This window comes from Protopterus annectens, chromosome 6.part1 (genome assembly GCF_019279795.1).
Source record: "Protopterus annectens isolate FY-2018-M chromosome 6.part1, PAN1.0, whole genome shotgun sequence".
Lineage (NCBI taxonomy): Eukaryota > Metazoa > Chordata > Ceratodontiformes > Protopteridae > Protopterus > Protopterus annectens.
The window spans coordinates 50,126,040-50,149,630 of NC_056738.1; the positions used below are offsets into that span (position 1 = coordinate 50,126,040).

General features: G+C 44.9%; 1 protein-coding gene across 1 annotated transcript in view; it reads right to left on the minus strand.

The window, feature by feature from the left end:
- The window catches only part of ZNF512 (zinc finger protein 512), a 1,352,022-nt gene that overhangs the window by 869,133 nt on the left and 459,298 nt on the right, over positions 1–23,591 (minus strand). Inside the window, exon 6 of the mRNA XM_044075342.1 lies at positions 2,175–2,270. Within this exon, the coding sequence (XP_043931277.1) occupies positions 2,175–2,270 (96 nt within the window). The remainder of the gene's footprint in view (positions 1–2,174; positions 2,271–23,591) is intronic.

Sequence of the window (23,591 nt, forward strand, 5' to 3'; positions counted from 1 at the left end):
AAAGATTTACTGAGGTGGAGCATGTCCATTAATTCTGGATTTGTCATAGCTTTGTACGTCAGGCATAGATCGCCTCAAAGTAGGCGGTTTGCAACTGAGTAGAGCTGAAATTCTTTTTAACCGAGCAGCATATGGCATCTGTTTGAGACCCTTGATCCTCTTGGTGAGATACTTTTGGGGTCTAATTGCTGCAGGTGTCGGGTAAGGTACATCCCAAAAGGGGCATTGTATTCTATGATGGGCCTGATGAGGGATGAATAAAGGGGCACGATTACCTCTCTTGATCTAGATGTGAAACCTTTTGTGATGAGGTGGGCTATGTAGAAGGTCTTTCTAACCACTTTGGCAATGTGGTTTTCATAGGAAAGATTGCTATCAACTTGGGTCCCCAGGTCCCTAATAACTTTCTCTGTACTTAATGGGTTTCCGCTTATGTGGTAATTTGTGGGCACATTGTTTTTGCCAAAGGGTATGACTATACATTTTTTGGCATTTAGCTTTAAACCATGGCACTGGCACCAGTTATCTGTCTCTGTGAGACCTTTTTGAAGGATGCTTGTGTCAGCTGGAGAGTCGATTATGGCGCCCAGTTTGCAGTCGTCTGCGAACTTGGTGAGCTATAGTCCTCCCACGTTTGCCTGTACCTCGGAAAAGTATATACCGAACAAGAGTGGTCCCAGGACAGAACCCTGTGGGACGCCACTTGTGACCGGTTTCGAGTCTGACATGGCTCCAGCAACTCTCACTCTGTGGGTTCTGTCTTTGCCAGTTTGCGACCCATCTTGTGACATAGGGGTTTATATTTAAGCTGGATAGCTTATCTATGATGCCCGAGTGGGGTATTGTGTCAAATGCCTTTGCAAGGTCCAGATAGGCTGTGTGGACTACCTTCCCTTCATCTATGGCTTTGGTGACTGTTTCGAAGAAGTCAACCAGGTTCAAAAGGCAGGATCTGCCCTTGACAAAGCCGAACTGGGTAGGATCTAGTGACTGTAGGTCCCCAATGTCTTTGTTTATGAGCTCCATGATGACCCTCTCCATAGCCTTGCAGACTAAGCTAATCAGGCTTATGGGGCGATAGTTTCCAGGGTCCGTAGAGGCTCCACCTTTGTGGAGTGGGACCACTGTTGCTGTACGCCATTCTGTGGGCACATATCCTGTAGTGAGGCTAAGAGTGTATAGCTGTTTTATTTGAGGGATTAGTTCCTCTTGGAGTTCATGTAGGATGCAACCTGGGACGCCATCTGGTCCCATGGAAGCAGTGTTTTTTGCTTTGGAGAGGGCAGCCTTCACCTGAGCATCAGAGTTGTGTTTTTACTAGAGAGTTGACTGGCTAGAGTTTGAATTGTTTCGGTGAGAAAGGAATTAAAGTCATTAGCAATTTGGTAGGGATTGCTTATGTCAGAGCCTTGTGGGTTGGGTGTGATAGGTTTACTTGGCTGTAGTAACTGATTCATGTTTGCCCAGAACTTTTGTGGGTTATTTTGGCGAGTTTGCTGAGATTTCAGGTAATAGTTTTTTTTATCAGTCATTATTGCTTTTTTGGTCTAATTTCTCAGTTGTTTGTAGTGTTGGTAATCTGTTGTGTTTTTAGTTGAGCAAGATTTGTTCCACATTTTATTTCTGAAATGGATTTTTTGCTTAGTTTCTTTTGAGAGCCAAGGGGCAGATTTAGTTCCAATTCTAAGTGGGATAGAAAGTCAATATGCTTGGCATTTTCAGAATACTACATACCAGTTTTGCAACTTTTAAAACTCAGTGGAACTCTACTCAAGTTATGTGACTTAAGCTTGCCCAAAATGGGTGGGGAGCTAATGGAACTATAATAAGACTTGTGCAACTGATTAGTACAACAGAAACTGGGAGAGAATTAAAAAATCCTGTTCTATATTCCATCAATAACATTTATGTAACTCTATTTTCTACTATACACAATGAGTATATAACAAACAGAATTCTCTTCTAACAGGCTGCAGTGTCTTCAACCAAGAAAAGATTAAACAGTGTAACCTACATCACACTTGCAGTTTATACCTGTGACCAGCTTGCTGGCACCAGAATAGGTGTTTGACCAAAAGATCAATATGTATACCACTATATCTTTATATATTCTAAATTAGAGTCAACACTTCTGGCAAACGCAGGTGGATTACAAGAACAAGCAAGACACAAACTCTTACCTCCCTGGAACACTTCAATTTTCCAAGTCTCTTAAGCACTTTACGCAGTCTTTCTCGTTCAGATGGACCATCCCCATCTTCAGAAAGTGGCTGAAAAGACAAACATGATAAACAATATAAACCGCACATTCTGTGCTGTGTGCCATATTCTTTAAGTATAAGGTGTGCATGTCTATATAGACACTTTGCACACTATTTTATATATTACACATGTACAGTGCGTGCACATACGCACACATCAGCATGTATGTATACATATGCAAGTGTATATAGTTGTGTGTACATAATATTATGTTTGTACATGCATAATGTAAGCATGGCAGTCAAGACAATTTTGCTACAGCTAACTGAAATCGGCTTCAGCTCTCAAGATCTACAAGTGTAGGTATGTTAACTCCTTAAGGCAAACTACAACAGCTCACATATGGCGAGTGATAATCAAATGTCTAGTACTAATCTGATATTAATACCATCATACAATAGCAAACCTACTTTAATTCTCTGCTATCTGTTTGGGCTTCCTGAAGGTGAATTGAAGCTTTGAAAGCTGTCTGGTGGTTATAAACTTAGCAGGATATAAAACTCGTATAAGCTTAGGCCACTGCAGCACTGATGAATATGATATAAGTACAGTTGTGTAAAATCTTACCACAGAAACACGTCCTTCTCTTCACTGCTGCAATATTCTTTGGGATCTCTTGCCAAGGATAGCCCAATGTCCACAAGTATTCCAAAGCCTGTAGCTCTTATAGGTGCTGTACTTCACACGTATGCTCTCTGTGCAAGGATAGGGCATAAAGGTGATGTACAGATGGACACTCAGAACTGAAAAAGCCCCAGGAGGAACAAAATACAGTCATGGACAAGGAAAAAGTACAGTTTTGTACCTACCATAAATGCAGATGTTCGAGGATCTCCATTGCTGCAATCCTTACATATGGGTAGTCCGCTGTCCACAATCGGCCCGAATACCAAAGGGCTAGAACCGGCGGTCATCGGCGCCCGAGACTGACGTCAGTACGTGCCAGTACAAATGCGCATGACCGACGCCATATACTCAGTCTTTCTTGCCTCAGACGCCAGAACGCAAAAAACACCACCCAAAACCCAACCTAAAAAGGGGGAAGGAGGGAGGGAAAATTGGACTGCAGCAATGAAGATCCTCAAACATCTACATTTATGGTAGGTACAAAACTGTACTATGTTCTTCGTCTCCCATTGCTGCAGTCCTTACATATGGGTAGAATCCCAGAGCAACGGAAAAAAGGGAGGCTGGCCAACTAAATAGCATTAGGAGCTGCTAACATGCCCTGTAAGATTGCAGTGGCAAACCCAGCCCTAGACCTAGAATAAAGAGGTAAATGATAATGCTTTGTAAAGGTATGTACAGAACTCCAAGTAGCTGCCTCTAGAATGTCTTTAGTAGCTACCCTCTCAAAAAGCAGTAGAGGTGGCCGTAGCCCTAGTAGAATGAGGCCTGATCCCAACTGGAACATCCTTTCCATGATGAGAGTAACAAAAGCAATACAATGGCCAATCCACTTGAAATAGTTTGTTTCGAGACAGCTTTCCTTGTGAAGTCAAAGCAAAAGAAACAAATAATTGTTGAGATCTTCTGAACTCTTTGGTTCTGTTCAAATAATACCTTAACTGCCTATGTACATCCAAAGAATGCAAAACTTTTTCCCCTTTATTTTGGGGTTAGCATAAAAAGTAGGCAAATGTATAGATTGGTTCAATGCCACATTAGAAATCACTTTAGGCATAAAAGTAGGATTAGTACGTAAGGAAACTCTGTCATTGTGAAAAATCAGAAAAGGTTCCACTGCCATGAGGGCCTGTAATTCAGATACCCTTCTAGCAGAAGTAACAGCCAACAAAAAAGCAGTCTTCCAAGACAACTTCAATTCAACTGTAGCTGCAGGTTCAAAAGGAGGCAGAGTCAGCTTTTCCAAAACAAAATTAAGATCCCAGGCAGGAGTAGGAGCTCGTGGGGTCTTATATTCTTTGCCCCTCTAAGAAACTGTTTAACCAATGGATGTGAAAACAAAGGAGGGTCACAATCATAGTGAGCAGAAATAGCTGCAGCATGCACTTTTACAGAAGAGAAGGACAAACCCTTGTCCAATAATACAGTCAAATATTGCAATGTACAACTCAAATTAGGCAATTTGACATCAAAGCCTTTAGCTGAACTCCAAAGAAAAAAACTCTTCCATTTATCAGCATAAACCTTTCGAGTACTAGGTCGCCTGGCTTCCAAAATAACATCCAAAACTTGTTGAGGGAGCTGAAGGACCTCCTTCTTTAAAACAGAATGCGCCAGGCTGTCAGGTGTAGGGATTGCACCCTGACATTGAGAAAATGATTGTTTTCCTGAGACAATAAGTGAGGAATCTGTGGTAATGGCCAAGGTGTCCCTCCTCAACAGAGGCTACCAATGCTGACGAGGCCAATCCGGTGCTATAAGAATCATGCAAGGTTTGTCCCTCCTGACTTTCAACAGTACCTTTGGAAGAAGAGGCAAGGGAGGAAAAGCATACACGTGAAGGTTGCTCCAACTGAAGGATAGTGCATCTATTTTCCAGGCTGTTGGATGAAACAGCCTTGTGCAAAACAGTGGCAGTTGGAAATTCAGAGGAGAAGCGAACAGATCTATGTCTGGAGATCCCCAAGCCATGGTCAACTGAAGAAATACCTGAGGGTCCAACTTCCATTCGTGAGGATCCACAATCTGTCTGCTCAGAACATCTGCTAAAGAATTTTGCGCTCCTGGCAGAAACTGTGCTCGAAGAGTGATGTGCAGATTTAAAGCAGTGTCCCATAACAGCATTGCTTGTCTGCAAAGAGGGTAAGAATGAGTTCCCCCCTGCTTGTTGATGTACCACATGACAGTTGTGTTGTCTGTCCGAATAAACACCAGTCCTGGTTGAAGTAGGCCCTTGAATGCTTCCAAAGCAGATTGAACTGCCAGCATCTCTTTCATGTTGATATGCAAGGGAAGTAGCTCTGGGGGCCAAAGGTCTTGAACCCATTTTCCTGTGAAATGAGCTCCCCAGGCTGACTCCGAGGCGTCCGTCGTTAATATCTGACTTGCCTCTGGTTGGGTCACAGAGAGTCCCTTGTTTAGGTGACATTCCTGAGCCCACCACACAAATTCTTTCTGAATGCAAGGCAGAATCCGAATGACAGTGTCCAAATCGTGGCTGTGTTGAATCCAAACGCTTTTGAGATACCATTGCAGCTTCCTCATATGCAGTTTGGCATTGGGAAGTACTAGAATGCAAGATGCCATGAACCCCAAGGCTTGAAGGACTGTCCTTGCAGTCAGCCTGGAAATTACTGATAACTGTTGGAAGTATAGGTGAAGATTTCTTTGTTTGTCCGGGGTAAGAAATGCCGTCTGAGCAGCTGTGTTCAGTCTTACACCCAGAAAACACATCTCTTGTGAGGGTACTAGACTGGACTTTATTTCGTTCACAGAATACCCTAGGCATCTTAAAACTGTCATTACATACTGCAGATGTTGAAGAAGTTCGTGCTTGCCCTGAGCCAGAATCAAACAGTCGTCCAGATAAGGATAAATTTGAATTCCTTTTAGTCTGAGAAAAGCTATTACTGGAGCCAGGACTTTTGTGAATACCCTGGGCGTAGTAGACAAGCCAAAGGGCAATGCAGAGAACTGATAATGCAAATTCCCATTCGAAATCTCAGGAATTTCCTGCAACTGGGCCTGATAGGAATGTGAAGATAGGCCTCTTTGAGATCCAGAGTCACCATCCAGTGATCTTTGCCCAGCATAGGTAACAGCTGTTGCAGTGTTAACATCTTGAATTTTGGAATTTCCAGAAAGGTGTTTAGAATGGACAAATCCAGAATTGGTCTCCAAGTATTTCCTTTCTTTGGCACTAAGAAAAGACGGAATAAAACCCTGTGCCCTTTCTGCAGAAGGTACTTCCTGTATCGCTCCCAACTGAAGCAGAGAAGAAATTTGTGCCTGTGCTTCCAGTCTTTGCTGATGAGGCACATCCGCATACCTTTGAAAGGAGGAATGTGAAAATAAAATTTGTAACCTCGATTGATTATGTCCAATACCCATTTGTCCTGGGTAACCAAATGCCAATTCCTTTTGAAAAGTCCCAGTTTTCCTCCTAGAGGAGCTGCCAGCAAGGCAGAGTCCGGCAGCTGAAGACACAGGTCATTGGGTCTGTTTCAAAGGACTGACCCCTGCGCTGCCCAGCAGAAAGGGTAGAAGAACTCAAAGTCCTAGAAGTAACAGGGCCCTGAGAGGAAGCCCTACCTCTACCTCGCCTCAACCTGCCCCTAGATTGATAATCCAAGAGGGGAAAGACCATCCCTTAGCAGGCCAATTTCTACTGAACTTAGGGGGCTGAACCTGCAAAAAGTCCTTAACCGTCTGCATAGACTTAGCTTTTTCCTCCATTTTTTTTAAAACTGACTCTACTGGAGGGCCAAAAAGAACATCAGATTGCAGAGGAGCATCCATAATTCGAGCCTTAACATGCTCTGACAAGGTCTGATCTTTAAGCCAGGCATGCCTGCGAACAACTGAACTAGTAGCAGCCACCCTGGAAGAAGCCTGTAAAGCATCAAAACCACACTGCAAAGAATGCTTACCAACTTGGTCTGAAGCATGCACTAAATCCTGAAGCTCCTTACATTCAATACCTTCAGCTAAAGCATCTACTTTACATTTCAATTGGCCCAGCAAATAATTTTGATACCTGAGCATATGAAACTGACAATTTAAAGCTCTCATAGCCAAAGTAGAAGAGGTATACAGTTTTACCCCACCTATCCAGGGCCCTAGCATCCTTGTCCAGAGGAACTGGATTCTTAACCACAGAAGCCCTAACACCTTTGGGGCCTTGAGTAATAGTTTCTGGATCAGCCCTAGGACTCTTAAATAAGTACTTGTGAGCTTCCGAACCCTGTAGTATCTATCTGGTTTAACCGGGCAGGAGGCAGAGAATCTGGGTTAAGGGCAGCCTCAGAAAATACATCCTGAACAACATCCAGTACAGGAGGAATAGCCAAGGGCCTATGCTGAGGCAAAAACAAGAATTCTCTTAGCCTTTTACGAGAATCAGAATAATCCTGGCCTTCCCATTTGAAATGTTCCCTCATGGAATGCAAAGTCTCAGAGAAAGAAAAATCTTCTGGAGGAGACGCAGAGGGAGTAGTGTCCTCAGCCTCCGAATCAGAATAGGGAGGGAAATCCTGAAGTTCTTCCACAGAAGAATCTGACTCATTGGAAGACTGAACCAAACCCTCCAACTCTGTCTGTACCCTGGGCCTCTTCTCGGGGGGGGGGGGCATAAAACCCCTAATTAAAGTTATCAAATCTTCAGCCATCTTTAACATGTGCTTCCTAGGAGCTGGACCCTGGGGACTAGTACCAGCAGGGGCAGACTTAGACTTAGAATGGCTTTTGCTTTGAGAAGGAGGAGGCCCAACTACCCTATGAGGGGAGGGAACCACCGACATCTGAGAAGCACCCTCAGCCTGGCCTAACACAGGAGAAGCCACAACCTGTAGTAACAAAGGCTCCCCTTGAGACTCAGGTAAACTTTCAGAAGGAGCCGCTGAAGTATTCGGTGGTTCTACAGAACCGCGTCCGAGTGGACGACTCATCCTGTTTGGACCGCAAAGCCTTCTCTTTGCGTTTCTTAGAAGAACCAGGCGCCGGAGAATCTGGCATGTTGTAATTACAACGTTTACCAAACACAAGCCTAGCACAGTCCAACCGACGTTTAATAGTACGCTTGTTAAAAGTAGCACAAAAGCGACACCCAACCACGTCGTGCTCAGGCCCTAAACAAGGAATACAGAGTGAATGGTAATCCCTATGAGGAATCTGTTTCCCACAAGAAATACAGTTATTAACTTTTTCTGACATCCGTCAATACTGAGGCAAGAAAAAGACAAAAGTGTCCCCAACGGGGTACTTAGCCCAACTTGGTCTCCGGTCTGAAACTCAAAAACCGACAATTCCAGAACGCCGAACGGCACTTGCAAAAGGCTGCTTCTGCTTAGGACCACGCGGCAAGAAAGACTGAGTATATGGCGTCGGTCATGCGCATTTGTACTGGCACGTACTGACATCAGTCTCGGGCGCCGATGACCGACGCCGGTTCTAGCCCTTTGGTATTCGGGCCGATTGTGGACAGCGGACTACCCATATGTAAGGACTGCAGCAATGGGAGACGAAGAACATCACATGCATCCTGAAGGGAAAAAGGAAGAGGAAAAGGAATTCCTCGGCCAGGAGGTTATCAAAAATACAGGGCAAGAGCTAGGATGGGGGTGGGGTGTAGGTAGTTAAGGAAGGAGGGACCAAATACTGCAACAATGAAAAGGAGGACATCTATTGTTATGGTAACATTTTACACAGCTGTAAAACATCCTTTCATATCACTGTTGCAGTATTCTTTACCTAAAGAAGAGTACAAGAGCTTAAGAGAAGTCTGTGAGGAGGAAGGCACTGATGAGCCCTATAAAAAACCCATGCAGGACAGCCCTGGCAAATCCTGCCCTGTCCCTGGAAATGATACCCAACTTGTAATGCTTATTGAAAATACAGAGGACCAAGTAGCAACGTCAAGGATGGAATTGGTATCCGGACCCTTGAAAAAGGCACCAGAGAAGCCAACTGTCCTAGTAGAATGTGTCTTTACAGATGTTGAAAGACATCGGACATTAAAAACAAAAGGAAATGGCCTTAGAAATCCAAGAGGAGATTGCTTAGAAATAGCCAAACCTAAAGTCCTGGGATGAAAGGAATCAAAAAGCTGGTCAGACCGGTGGAGAACTAATTTTATCCAAATATCCGAGTTGTCTATGCAAATCCAAGGTGTGGAGAACCTTCTCACTGGTAGACTGTGGAGAAGGAAAAAAGGAAATAAATGAATAAAATCATTAAGGGAACAATTCTTTGACCATCTTAGATATACAAGGATTACAAGGAAGAGACACCCTGTCTATCTGAAAAACTAAGAAAGGAGAAATAACCATGACAGCCTGAAGTTCAGACACTCTCGTGGCTAAAGTGAGAGGAGAAAGGAGAACAGTCTTGTCAGTGCAATGTTTAAAGAAAGCTGAAAAAGTAGGCTCAAAAGGAACCTACGTCAGTTTTTCAAGTACAAAACTGAGGTCCAGGAAGGTGGAATAGGCTCCTGGGAGGTCTGACATAAAGGACACCTTTGAAAAATTGCTTGACTTCAAATCTAGAAGTAGAGGAGTCAAGGGCAGAAGAGCAGAAATTGTTGGCAGGCGAGCTTTAAATGAAGAAAATACCAACTCAGCATGGAACAAATCACACAAAGAACCAGTGAAACCTCCACAAATAGGGGATCCTAATGGCAAGAGGTGCACCAGACAGAAAAAACTGCTTCCATTTGGACATATGAATTTCTACTAGTGGGTTTCCTGGCCTCCTGCGGAACATGACAACAGATCCTCAGAAATGAGGTACCCAAAAAGTAATCAAAACCCTAGCAGCCACAGTGTCAGTTGAAGACTGGACAGGTAAGGATGGACAACTGATCCCTTGTTTTGTGCAAAATCATCCATCCGGTGAAGTAACTTGTGGAGACTGCTCTGGGCCAAATGAAAAAGGAGGAACCAATGCAGTCTGGACCAAAAGGGAGCTACTAATCAGATTTTGGGAGAGTCTTGCCTAATCTTGTAGCAGAACCAGTGGCAAAAGAGGAAGTGTGTCTGTGTGTGTGTCCGTGAAGACAGAATTGTGCTCTTTCCAAGCCAGGGGACCAGGGAGGCAAAAAGATCGACCTGAGGAATACCGCACAGATGGACAACGTCCAGGTACACATCTCTGTAAAGCATCCATTCGTGAGCTTGTATGCCAGACCTACTCAGTCCGCCACTAGACTGTGCTCTGAGGGAATGTAAACTGCCTGAAAAGTCACTTGATATTAGATAGCCAGATCTCAGACCTGAAGAGCCAATCTGTAAAGATGACAGAACCTTGTGTCCCCCAGCTTGTTGACCTACCACATCACTGTGGCACTGTCTGTGAAGACTTAAGGGCCGAGAGTAAAGATGGAATGAAAAGCTTGGACAGCCAGAAGCAAAGCTCTCAACTCTTATGCTGACATGGTCTGATCTTTCATGAGGTGAACAAAGAATATGAACCTTCAGGTGGCCAGAGAAAGCATCCTACACACTGTCTGAAGCATCTTGGGAACTGGAGAAAGAAAAGGAAGCCGCTTACTGAGACAGAAAGCTGATGAATCCACCAGTGAAGCTCAAGACAGGAAGAAAAGGCATCAGGAACTCCAGGGGATGGCAATGCTGAAGCCACACCAATTTGAGATACAACTGAAGCTTTCCTATATGGAGCCTGGCAAGAGGAAGCATGGGGATGGTGGCGATAATGAATCCCAAGCCTCTGAGAAATTCCCTGGCGGTGACAGGCACCAGAGGAAGAAGGGAATGGAAAAAGTTAGAGAGACTTGGGGGAAGGAAGAGATGCCAACATGGGAAAAGTCTGAAATCTGCAGAGGCAAATATGATCTGGGGAAGATGTCAGAACAGATTTCTGGAGGTTTACAGTGAACCCCAGACTGTGCAATAGGCAAGTAGCAAACCCAGAGATTCTGAAGCAGACTGCTTGGAGATATAGCTTGAATAAGCAGATTGTCAAACAGGGAAAAAAGCTGAATACCTCAAAGCCAGCAAAAAGCAATGACAGGAGTGAGGCATTTGGGGAATACCCTTGGGCAGTAGGGAGGCTAAATGGGCAAAACAGAGAACTGAAAATGCAAGTAAGAGGCAGAGAAAAATACAGCTGTATACACCTACCATAAATGTAGATGTTAGAGTCTGTTCACTGCTGCAGTCCTAACCATTGGGTTTATCCATGCTGTAGTAGCCCTCAGCTGGTCGAATACCAGAGTCAAGATTTTGTGCATCAGCTGCTGTCGCTTGCTGGGTGACATTAGATCGTCCAAACTATAAAAGAGAGCTGGTGATGCCATTACCTTAGTTTTTCTTGCGTTAATCAACCAAACTGGTCCAATTTTAATAATCAGTAGTCCTGGGGTCAGAGACCCCCCCCCCCCCAATAGAAATATGTCTCTCTCTAAGGAAAGCAAATATCAGGGGGAAGGACGGAGGAAAAGCATGACTGCAGCAGTGAACACACTCGAACATCTACATTTATGGTAAGTGTACACAACTTTACTATGTTCTTTGTGTTTCACTGCTGCAGTCCTAACCATTGGGAAGATTCCCAAAGCTGAGGAGAAGTGTGGAAGGTTAAAAGAAACTTAAGATTGGGTGAGCATGCCCTGGAGAACAGCAGAGGCAAACCCAGCTGTAGCTTTTGAGAATAAGTTCAGATGGCAATGTTTGGTGAAGGTGTGGACTGAAGTCCATGTGGCAGCTTCTAGGATGTCCTTGGTGGATACCCCTCTAAGCAATGGCGTGGAAGCAGAGTTTGCCCTAGTGGAATGGGTTCTGACGGTCCTAGGGAGTGGTTTTCCATGCAAGGAGTAGCCAAATTGGATGCAGTGTGCTATCCATTTGGAAACTGTCTGTTTGGATACTGGTTTCCCCTGTGCCCCGGTTTTAAAATTGACCAACAGCTGGTCAGTTTTCCTGAATGTCTTTGTAGAATCCAGATAAAATCTGAGTTGCCTGTGCACATCCAAAGAATGCAGTATCCTTCCCCCTTGTTCTGAGGGTTAGGGAAGAAGTTGAGCAGGTGGGTTGGCCTGGTTGAGGGTACCATCTGAAACCACCTTTGGCATGAAGGAGGGACTGGTTCTTAGGGAGACCCTGTCTGTATGGAAGATAAATGGGCTCAATGGCCATTAAGGCTTGAAGCTCTGACACTCTCCTGGCTGAAGTAATAGCCAGGAGAAAGGCAGTCTTCCAAGAAAGGTACTTCAGTTCTGAGGATGCTGCAGGCTTGAAGGGAGGAAGAGTATGCTTTTCTAAAACACAGTTCAAGTCCCAGGCTGGGGTGGGCTGTCTTCTGGAAGGCCTGATATTAGAGGCTCCTCTAAGTAATTGTTGGATAAGAGGGTGGGAGAACAATGGCTGTTCTGTATCAGTGTGAAGAGATGGTAGAGGCATGGATCTTTAAGGAGGAGAAGGAGAAACCCTTAAGCTCAGAAAGATAATCTAGAATAAGAGGAATGGAGGGCAGATGTATGTCGGCCCCCTTGGACTGCATCCAGCAGCAGAAAAGTACAGTTTTGTACCTACCATAAATGTAGATGTCCGATAGGTATGCATCTGCAGTCATCACATATGGGTTGTCCTGCCTCAGGCAGCCCTTCGGTCGGCAGGATTCCAAAGTCTGGGTCTGGCCTCGGCTGATGTCGCACTTTCCCCGACGTCAGAGCGTCTGGGGTATAAAAGGATCAGCCGACGCCATTTTCCTCAGTTTCTCTTGCCCCAGATGCCAGGTGCCCTACAAGGAAGGCTAAAATTTGGAGATCTGCATTGCAAAAACAAATCCAAACATGCACAGTACTATAAAAACAAATACACTATAACAGATCCCCCCAGCTAGCTATAAGAGGGGTAAGTACCCAAGAAGTATACCACAGAGGGGAAGGAGGGAGGGTAAACCTGACTGCAGAGGCATACCTATCGGACATCTACATTTATGGTAGGTACAAAACTTGTACTATGTCCTTCAAGGATGCATCTGCAGTCATCACATATAGGTAGAATACCATAGCCAATCTGGGGGTGGAGGTACTAAGTAAAGGATGGTGTAGCTAAGATACCCTGCAGGACTGCCGTAGCAAAGCCTGCTCTGGATCTGGAGTATAAAGGTAAATTGTAATGCTTGGCAAATGTATGCACGGAGCTCCATGTAGCAGCTTCTAAAATGTCCTTGGTAGCCACCCCTCTTAGGAAGGCTGTGGTGGTGGCTGTGACTCTCGTGGAATGAGGTCTAATGTCAGCTGGCACAGTTTTTCCATGAAAGGAGTAACAAAAACAAATGCAATTTCCTATCCATTTTGAAATTGTCTGTTTGGAAATTGCTTTTCCTTGCGCCCCAGCAGCATATGCTACAAACAGCTGGTCAGTCTTTCTGTAACTTTTAGTTCTGTCCAAGTAGTAGCGCAACTGTCTGTGTATGTCCAGGGTGTGCAGAAGTTTCTCCCCTTTATTTTGTGGTTGTGGGAAGAATGTAGGCAAGTAAATAGCTTGGTTCAAAGATACCTTGGATACCACCTTTGGCATAAATGTAGGATTGGTTCTCAATGAAACTCTGTCCTGATGAAAGATAAGAAATGGCTGTACTGCCATTAGAGCTTGTAACTCAGATACTCTTCTTGCTGAGGTTATGGCCAGAAGGAAGGCAGTTTTCCAAGACAGAAACTGTAGATCTGCAGATGCTGCTGGTTCAAAGGGAGGAAGTGTTAGTTTTTCCAACACGAAGTTAAGGTCCCAAATAGGTAGAGGTGGTTTCCTTGGAGGATTGATGTTTTTGATTCCTCTTAGAAACTGTCTCAGGAAAGGATGAGAGAAGACAGGTGGATTAACATTGTATTCTGCTGAAATTGCTGAGGCATGTATCTTAATGGAAGAGTAAGACAGGCCATTGTGGAACAATTCTGCCAAATATTCCAGTATATGTGCCATGTTCATCACTGTCACATCCAGGCCCTTTGTTGTGTTCCAAGTGTGAAATATTTTCCATTTTGCTGAATATGCCTTCCTTGTGGAAGGCCGTCGAGCGTCCATAATAATATCCTTCACCCTCTGGGATAGCTTACCCTAAGGAGGAGTCATGGTATTTTCCAGGCAGTTAGCTGCAAGGTTTTCAGGTTGGAATGCAGAGTCTTGAAATTGTGCTGCGTCAGTAGAAGTGGCCATAGGGGGAGAGGCTACGGTTTCGTCTGTGACATGCTCTTTAACAGTGGGTACCAGTGCTGTCTTGGCCAGTTTGGAGCTATCAGAATCACTCTGGGCTGCTCTGTCCTGATCTTCAGTAAGACCTTGGTCATTAATGGGAGAGGTGGAAAAGCATACACTGTTAGAGCTTTCCAGCTGAAAGAGAGAGCGTCCACTTTCCATGCTTGTGGGTGGTATGTCCTTGAGCAGAATTTCTTCAGTTGATGATTGTGGGGGGAGGCGAACAGATCTAGTTCCGGCCTTACCCATGATTGTGTTATGAGTAAGAAGATGTCTGGGTGCAGCATCCATTCGTGTGCATCCATGATATTTCTGCTTAAGCTGTCTGCCAGTATACTGTCTTTCCCTGGCACGAACTGGGACTGCAGCTGTATACTGAGTTTCAAGGAAAGTTCCCATAGATTCATTGCCAGTCTGCAAAGAGGGTAGGAATGGGTGCCTCCTTGCTTGTTAATGTACCACATAACTGTGGTGTTGTCTGTCCTTATGAGTAGGTGGCCTTGATGAAGAAAAAGTTTGAAGGCCTCGATTGCTTGTATCACTGCCAGCATTTCCTTTTGGTTTATGTGCATGCGCAGCTCTCTTTGTGACCATAGCCCTTGGATACATCTGCCCTCCATGTGTGCTCCCCAACCTTGGTCTGAAGCGTCCGTAGTGATGGCTTGGTTGGCTCTTGGCTTGCTGAAGGGCAACCCGCTTTTCGACTGGCAGGCTTGAGCCCACCACAGAAATTCCTTTTGGAGGCATGGAATGAGTGGGATCAAAGTTTCAAAGCTGTGACTGTGTTGAGTCCATAAACTCCTTAGGTACCATTGTAATTTTCTCATATGCAGCCTTGCTTGTGGGATCAGAAGAATGCAAGATGCCATGTAACCCAGGGCCTGCAGGATTTTCCTTGCAGTCAGCTGAGTTTGTCTTGTCAGATTCTTGAAGTAATCCGGTAGTTGTTTTTGTTTTTCTTCTGTGAGAAAGGCCATTTGGGTGGTTGTGTCTAGATCCGCACCCAGAAAAGTTATTCTTTGGGATGGAACAAGTCTTGATTTGTGGATGTTGACTGTATATCCCAAGGCCTGCAGTAGGTGGATGGCATAATCCAAGTCCTTTAACAAAGTTTGTTTGCGGTCCCGCTTGTATAAGGCAGTCGTCCAGATATGGGTAAATTTGTATCCCCTGAAGTCTGCAGTGTGCAATCACTGATGCCAGGATTTCGTGAATACTCTGGGCGCAGTAGATAAGCCAAAGGGCAATGCTGAGAATTGACAATGCTCTGACCCTGCAAGAAATCTGAGGTGTCTTCTGCAACTTTGTCTGATAGGGACATGCAGGTATGCCTCCTTGAGGTCTAGAGTCACCAGCCAAGACCCCTTGCCCAGCATGGGAAGGAGTTGCTGTAGAGTCAGCATTTTGAATTTTGGCACAATGAGGTAAGTATTCAGTGCGGACAAGTTGAGAATAGGCCTCCACTGATTTTCTTTTCTTGGAACAAGGAATAATCTGGAGTAAAATCCTTGGCCTTGTTCTGAAAGAGGTACCTTTTCTATAGCTTTCATTTGTATTAAGTTGGAAATTTGTTTCAAAGCCTCTGCCCTCTGATTTGGTGGCAGGTCTGGCATGCCTTTTCTTTTTGGCAATGTGTGGAAATGGAACCTGTATCTTTTGTCTATTTGCAGTGTCCATGTGTCCCTTGTAATGCTGTGCCAATTTTTTGAAAATAAGGAAAGCTTTCTGCCCAAAGGTGAAAAAAGTCATTGAGTCTGTCCTGGTGTAGCAGTTGTAGTTCCTGCACTACCTCTCTGGTTGGGAGGATGCCATTGACGGCCTCTCTGTAGGAGCCTCTAGCTTGCCCTCTACCTCTGGCATGCCTATTCCTGCCTCTCTGAGATCTGTCTGAGTCCGGAAAGGACCAATTCTTAGTAGGCCAATTTCTGCTGAATCTCGGTGGTTGGACTTGCAGAAAGTCTTTGACTGTTTGTACAGATTTTGCCTTTTCTTCAAATTTCTTTAAGACCTCTTGAGCCATGGAACCAAATAATTTTTGCTTTTCCATAGAAGCATCCAAAAGCTTAGCTTTAACATGGTCTGGCAGAGATTGTTCCTTCAGCCAGGCATGCCTACGTATGACTGCACCTGTCATAGCTGACCTACATGAAGCTTCCAATGCATCATAACCACACTGCAAGAAATGGTTACTAACCTGCTGGGAGTTATGTACCAGATCCTGAAGGGATTTGCGATCAAGGGGTTCAGAAGAGGACAGTTTCTTATGCAATTCATCTAACAAATACTCTTGGTACTGTATCATATGAAATTGACAATTTAATGCCCTCATGGAAAGAGTTGCAGAAGTATACACTTTCTTACCCCATCTCTCTAAAGCTCTGGACTCCCTTTCGGAGGGTAGAGGATTTCTAGCAGTGGCAGCTGCAACCCCTTTTGGGCCCTGGGAAATAGTTTCTGGATCAGCAGAGTGGGCCTTGTACAGGTGTAGATGTGAGTCCGGGACCCTGTAGTACCTATCAGGTTTGGCAGGAGCCGGAGGGAGAGAGTCATAGTTAAAGGCCTATGCTGAGGTAAATGTAAAAAGGTCCTTAATCTCTTTCTAGAATCAGAGAATTCCTGACCCTGCCATTGAAAATGTTCTCTCAGAGTGTAATGTCTCTCCAAAGGAAAACTCTTCAGGAGGGGAGGCCGAGGGAATAGATTCTTCAGCATCAGAATCCTCGTAGGCCGAATAAGCCTCCTCCTGGTGGTCTGACAGAGTACAGCCATCAGTTGACTCATCTGAGGAGTGGGGGTCAGAGGGCTCAACCCTGGGCCTTTTGTCTGGAGGTGGTTGAGAGCCCCTGTCCGGATGAGGTTGAGAGCCTCTAATTAAAGAGATCAGATCCTCTGCTAAGCTAAGAATCTGTGAGCCAGTAGAAGGTCTCTGAGAGGTAACTTTGGGAGGCAAAGCTTTAGGAAGTTTAGCAGCTTTAGCCCTAGAGAAAGCCTTAATGGACATGGATGCAGGAGGTCTGGCTGCACCACGTGCAGGAGTAGACTTGTCTAAAGGAATGGTGTCGGAAGGTTCCTGGACACCAGTTTCAGAAGGTAATTCAATAACCGACTCGGCCGGGGCCTCCGGGGCCGAGGGAGTCGGTTGTGCGGTTTCGGTAATCGGAAGTACCAAGGACTCTGTTTCAGCCGAGACCGAGACACTAGCGGTAGGCCTAACCATGGTTTCAGCCGAAACCGCGGGCCGCGTGTGTCGGTCCTTGTCCTTCCGTTTAACTAAATGCGAAGTCGGAGTCTCCGACGGCATCTTGTAAGCAAAACTAACCCCAAAGAATTCCTCTGCAAACTCCGACCGACATCTAAGAGTTCATCGGTTGAAGGAAGCACAGGCTGAACAGGCCGAGACGTCGTGGTCTGGGCCTAGGCATGGGAGGCAGTAAGAGTGGAAATCCTTATGAGGTATTTGTTTCCCACAAGTTACACAATTATTAACTTTATCTGACATCGGCTGAGGCAAGAAAGAGTCCCCAACGGGGTACTTAGCTTTTTCGAAGTCTTCGGTAGCTGAATCACAGGAGCTGGCCGACTGGCACTTGCGAACTGCTTCTGCTTCGGGCACCACACGGCAAGAAAGACTGGGGAAAATGGCGTCGGCTGATGCTTTTATACCCCAGACGCTCTGACGTCGGGGAAAGTGCGACATCAGCCGAGGCCAGACCCAGACTTTGGAATCCGGCCGACCGAAGGGCTGCCTGAGGCAGGACAACCCATATGTGATGACTGCAGATGCATCCTTGAAGGACATCTTGCATTTTCCAGCGCAAGATTTTCTGGTGCTGGGCCTTCTGGCGTCTGTGATGATGTCAAGGACTTGCTTGCTTAGTACAGGTTCCTTGTTGATTTTGGTAGAATAAGCCATGCTGAGAGCTTGACTGTCTGAAGGTCTGGGTGCAGCATTGCCGTCCCCCACCACGGGATAGCAAGTGAGGTATCAGAGTTAGCTGCTAGGGGGGGGCTGGGGTACCAATGCTGTCTGGGCCAGTCTGGGGCAATAAGTATTGCTCTTGGTTTTGCCTCCTTTATCTTGATTAGTACTTTGGAATGAGAAGTAGAGGTGGGAATGCATACTCAAAGAGGGCATTCCAAGGGAAGGTCAGGGCATCGACCTTCCAGGCCAGGTGATGGTACTCTATAGTGCAGAGTTTCTGTACTTGGTGATTTAAATGAGAGGCAAAGAGGTCCACTTGGGGGGGTCCACCATGTGTGGGTAATTATAAGAAAAATGTCTCTGTGGATTTGCCATTCGTGTGGGTCCAGCAGGTTTCTGCTTAGGTGGTCTGCCAGGGTGTTGTTGATGTCCAGTGGGCATTTGTATTTGGCTATAAGATGTAGTTCAATGGGTGAGGCTGCTAGCCACATGTTCATGACTAGTCTGCACAGGGGGTAAGTTAGAGTCCGTTTTCAGAGCACAGGCCTGGGCCCACCAGAGAAACTCGGATCTTATGCAAGGGGATCACAGGCAGGGAGGTGTCCAGAGGTTGTGAGTGTTGACACCATAGGTTCTTTAGTTACCACTGAATTTTCCTCATGTAGTCTGGCCAGAGGTACCAGGAGGATGCATGAGGCCATGCACCCTAGAGCTTGTAGGAACTTCCTGGCAGAAAGCTGGGTTTGGGAGGCCAGAGTAGTGAAGTATTTTGGAAGGAAACTTTGTTTTTCTGAGAACAGGAAGGCCATTTGCTTTTCTGTGTCCAGTAAGGCTCCCAGAAACATGATTTTCCTGGTAGGTGTCTGTTCTGATTTCCTTTTGTTGATAGTGAACCCCAGAGAGGTGAGAAGGGTTTTGAGAAATGAGAGGCGCTTCAGGAACAGTTCCTTGCAGTCTGTCTGGATGAGACAGTCATCCAGGTAAGGATAAACTTGTACATTATTTTGCCTGCAAAAGGCAATGGCAGGAGCTAGTTATCTGGTGAATACCCTGGGAGCAGTAGATAAGCCAAAGGGCAAAGCAGAGAACTGAAGGTGTAGTGATCCTGCACTGAAGCACAGGAATTTTCTGCATGATTCCCTTATTGGGATGTGCAGGTAAAGCATCCTTTAGGTCTAAGGTGACCAACCAAGCTTTGTTTGGCAGCACTGGTAAAAGCTGTTGTAAGGTAAGCATTTTGAAATTTGGGATTACCAGTAAGGTATTGAGAAAGGATAGATCCAGGATGGGACGCCAAGTCCCCTATTTTCTGGGAATAAGGAATAGTCTGGAATAGAATCCTTTTGCAACTTGTTCTGGAGGACCAGGTTCTACTGCCCCTACGGATATTAGGTTTTGGACTTGTTTTAGTGCTTCTGCCCACTGGTTTGGAGACAGGTCTGGGTACCCTCTTAGAGATGGTAGTTCTTGGAGATTGAATTTGTACCCCAGAGCAATGATTTTTAAGACCCACTGATCTTTTGTTATAGAGTTCCAATTTTCTCTGCAGAGAGATAGTCTTCCTCGTAGATTTTGGTGTAGTGGAGGCAGGCAGGGGTGGGAAAGGTAGTCATTGAGAGTTTTTTCCATGCAGGGCTGCTTTTGCCCTGCTCTAGTGTCGGGGGGGGGGGGCTGTTTGCTCTTTGCTGGCCCCAAGTTTTAGTCGTGGTGGGTCTGTCCCTACAGGTTTTGTCTTGTACCTGCCTGTTTGGTGCAGGAAAAAAAAACAGTGTTTAGAGGGAAAATTTCTGCTAAACCTAAGAGGTTGTACTTGAAGAAAATCTTTAACAGTCTGCATCGATTTTGCTTTGTCTTCCATCTTTTTAAGTACCTCTTCAGTTTTCTGTCCAAATAAGTGGTCTTTGTCAAGAGGTGCATCCTTGATTTTAGCTTAGACATGATCAGGGAGAGCATGTTCCTTCAGCCATGCATGTCTTCTGATAACAGATCCTATTACTGCTGCCCTGCTAGAAGCTTCTAGGGCGTCAAGACCACAATGCAAGGAGTGCTTTGCCACCTGAGATGAAGAGTGCAGTAATTCTGCTATCTCTTTAGAGTTGGCAAAATCTGGCAAAGTAAAAATTTTCTGTTTCAAAAGTTCCAAAGTGTGCTGTTGATATTTTAGCATATGGAGCTGACAGTTGAGAGCCCTTACAGTTAAAGATGCAGAGGTATACACTCCTTTACCCTATCTGCCCTGGATTCTTTTTCTCAGGGAGTAGGATTCTTTGCAGAGATAGCCTTAACTCCCTTAGATCCCAGAGTAATCACCTCTGGGACTGCTATAGGATTTCTGTAGAGGAATTTATGTGAATCAAGTAGAATGTAATACCTGTCAGGTATTCTGGGGGCAGGTGGAAGGTTGTCAGGGGTAAGGCTGGATTCTTGGTAAACATCTACCACCTCCAAGATGGGTGGGATGGCCAAAGGCCTATGCTGTGGTAGGACCAGAAACTCTGTCTTCTTGGATTGAGGGAAATCCATTGAGTCCCATTGGAAGTGTTTCCTGAGGGTGTGGTGGGTTTCCCCAAAGGAAAAGTCCTCCGGAGATGATGCAGAAGGAAAAAATTCTTCTGCATCTCAGTCTTCATAGGCAGCAAGAGGATTTTCCTCATCAAAGACAGAGGAATCAGATCCCTCAGAGTCTAAATCCGAATGGATGTTTGGCATGAGTGGCTTGATTACCCCGGAAGAAAGTGATTAAGATCCTCCGCCATTTTCAGCATTCTAGTTTGAGGATGGGGAGTAGTAGTGGAATGGAGAATTTCTGCTGTTTTCTTTGGAGTGGGTCTAACTCTGGCCTAAAGGGTACTCCTCGGTGCTGGTGTGTTAGCCGGAAGACAGGGCGAAGGTCTTCAAGTGAAATCCGAAGAGCGAGCGGTATCCTCGGAAGCTGGTGCCTGCTTAGCGGCTCTGGACCCAGCCGAGGGCAAGACAGCCGAAAGCTCGTTAGACGATGAAGACATCTGTGGCATACAAGACTCTGAAAGGGTCTCAGTAGAGGCCTGAGAAGAAATAGAGTCGGGCATCAGGGGCTGCGAAAGAGACTCACTGAATTCCGAAGAACTGATGACCTGTTTTGCGGTGGAGTCGTAGGAAGGCTTGGCCTTATGCGGTCTATTTCTATCCTTATCTTTACATTTTTTTCAGAAGATCTGTGGTTTGCTGACTGATGGATGCCATATCGATAGTTGGAGGCAGAAGATGAAAATAAGTGGCTACAAACAGAGCTCTATGGTGAATACTAGCATTAGAGGGCATAGAACAGACAGCAGGATACGTCTTCATCTGGTACTAAGCAAGTGACGCAGTAAGAATGCAAGTCTCAGTGTGGTATTTGCTTTCCACAGGCAAGGCAGTTGACGTTTTTGGAGATCGGTTAGTGCAAGAAAAATAAAGGATCCCCAATGGGGTACTTAGCTTTAGACATTTTCAGCTGAAGTTCGAAATCTGGAAACAGCCGATTGGCACTGTTGCGAATTGCTTCTGCTACAGGCTCCAAGGCAAGAAAGACTGAGGCAATGGCATCGCCTGCTCTCCTTTATAGCTCGGACAACCTGACATCACCCAGCAAGCGAAAGCAGCAGACGCACAAAACCTTGACTCTGGTATTCGGACCGACGAATGGCTACCACATCATGGATAACCCCAATGGTGATGACTACAGCAGTGAGAAATAAACGTCATCTCAGGTTTGCATCTAGTACACAGAAATACTTAGCATTTTTCATCCTTAACACCACATCGATTTTTTTTAATTTCTCCAAATCTTTTGGGTTTCTAATACTATGACGGAAAGAACCCCATTCCTAAGTCAAAGTATTGTTTCAATCTTTGATGTCAGCAAAAAGTGCTCTTCGCAGCACTCACAATGTGCCCAGTAAAGACTCCTCCTGCAATTTGTATGGGGTTACATGGGTTGGCAACATATATCAATAGACTGCAGATCCGTTTTTCCAAGACCCATTGCTCCAACTACTACTGGAACTGTCTGGGTATTTTTACACACTGCTCATTTCTGCCTGCAGATCCTAATATCTTTTGACTGTGTCTCTCTGCACGCAAGACACTGCAGTCACTGGGTGAAGCAATTTCAATGATCAACGCTATTTTTGTCTTTTTTCTTGGACCACTATATCCGGTTTTCTAGCACCTGTCTTTTGAATTGCTGTTAGGTGATCCCATGTGATATAAATATTTTCTATGATGCTTTGTGGCTCATGTTTCCAGTGTTTTACAGCCACTCAACACCCTAATGTTTGTACAATCCCCAGTGCAACAGTCTTGCAACATCATTATGCCTTTCAGTATACAGTCCTTCTGCCATTAGTATGTCACAACCAGTAACAAGGTGTGCGACTTGTTTCCAATTCAGTTTTACAAAACCTGCATTTGTCTGTTTCTCCCACATGTTCAATGGACTTTGTAAAACCAGCGTGTACATAGCCAACTATCTTGGGCTGCCAATATTAACCTTTCATCTCTTGGTTTGAATTTGCCTCTCCTTAACCATTCCTGTGTTCATTCTTGATCAACATGAGGTTCCTCCTGAAGTTTTCTATACTTGCAACTATATTTACGTTTTTCCACATTTCTTGCCTTCTCATCTTGTCCTTCACCTTATATTCCTTTTGTTTTTTTGGCACATTCAGTTGCTGTCTGATTTTTATCTACTTCTGGTCTGATTTCCATTCCTGCTTGATGCTGATATGCTTCTGCTAAATTAAGCAGAGAAGCCATCTTAGATTTATTATCCGCATGTTTCAAAACTTTCACTACATTTGGGTCTTGTGAGGTCAGCAGATGTGTGTGGAGTCCTACAATTGCAGATCTATACTTGTAATCAATTTCAAGGAGGCCCATCATTCCTTCGGAATGGGGAATATATAATCTTGGTATACAATGATTTTTATAAATCATTTGGTGAGCATGAAGCATCCTCCTTGTTTTCCTACTTAATCTATCCAGCACGTTTTGGGGCCAGTCAATCATTCCAAAACTAAGTTAGGACAGGAATAGCAAATTGGTTTATAGCTTGGATTTTGTTCCTAGATGTCAATGCTGTTTTCAGAATTGAAGTCTTCTAAAGTATTCCTTACTAAGTTTTATTCACATTTGTTCATGTTTTACTGTTGATCCTTCTTCAACTCCCAAATATTTATACACCCCATCTTGCTCAAGTTCTTTTATACCACATTCATGTCCCAAACTGATGTTTTCCTGGTACTGCAGTTTTCCTTTAAAGGGCGCTTTTTCACACTGATCAAGACCAAATGACATTCTTATATCTGGAAGTTTTGACAACCTGCAGCTGTGCTTTCAGCTCCTCATCTGATGATCTATACAGTTTTAAATTATCGACAGAGAGGATAAGAAGTCTTTACACTTTGTTGTTTTCTAAGAGACAAATTGTAGCCATGGCCTAAGTTAAGTAAACAGCTTAATGGATTAATGGCAAGGCAGAATAGCAGCAGTGAGAGAGTCACCCTGGAATATCATACACTGAATTTTTATCCCTGGGATAATAA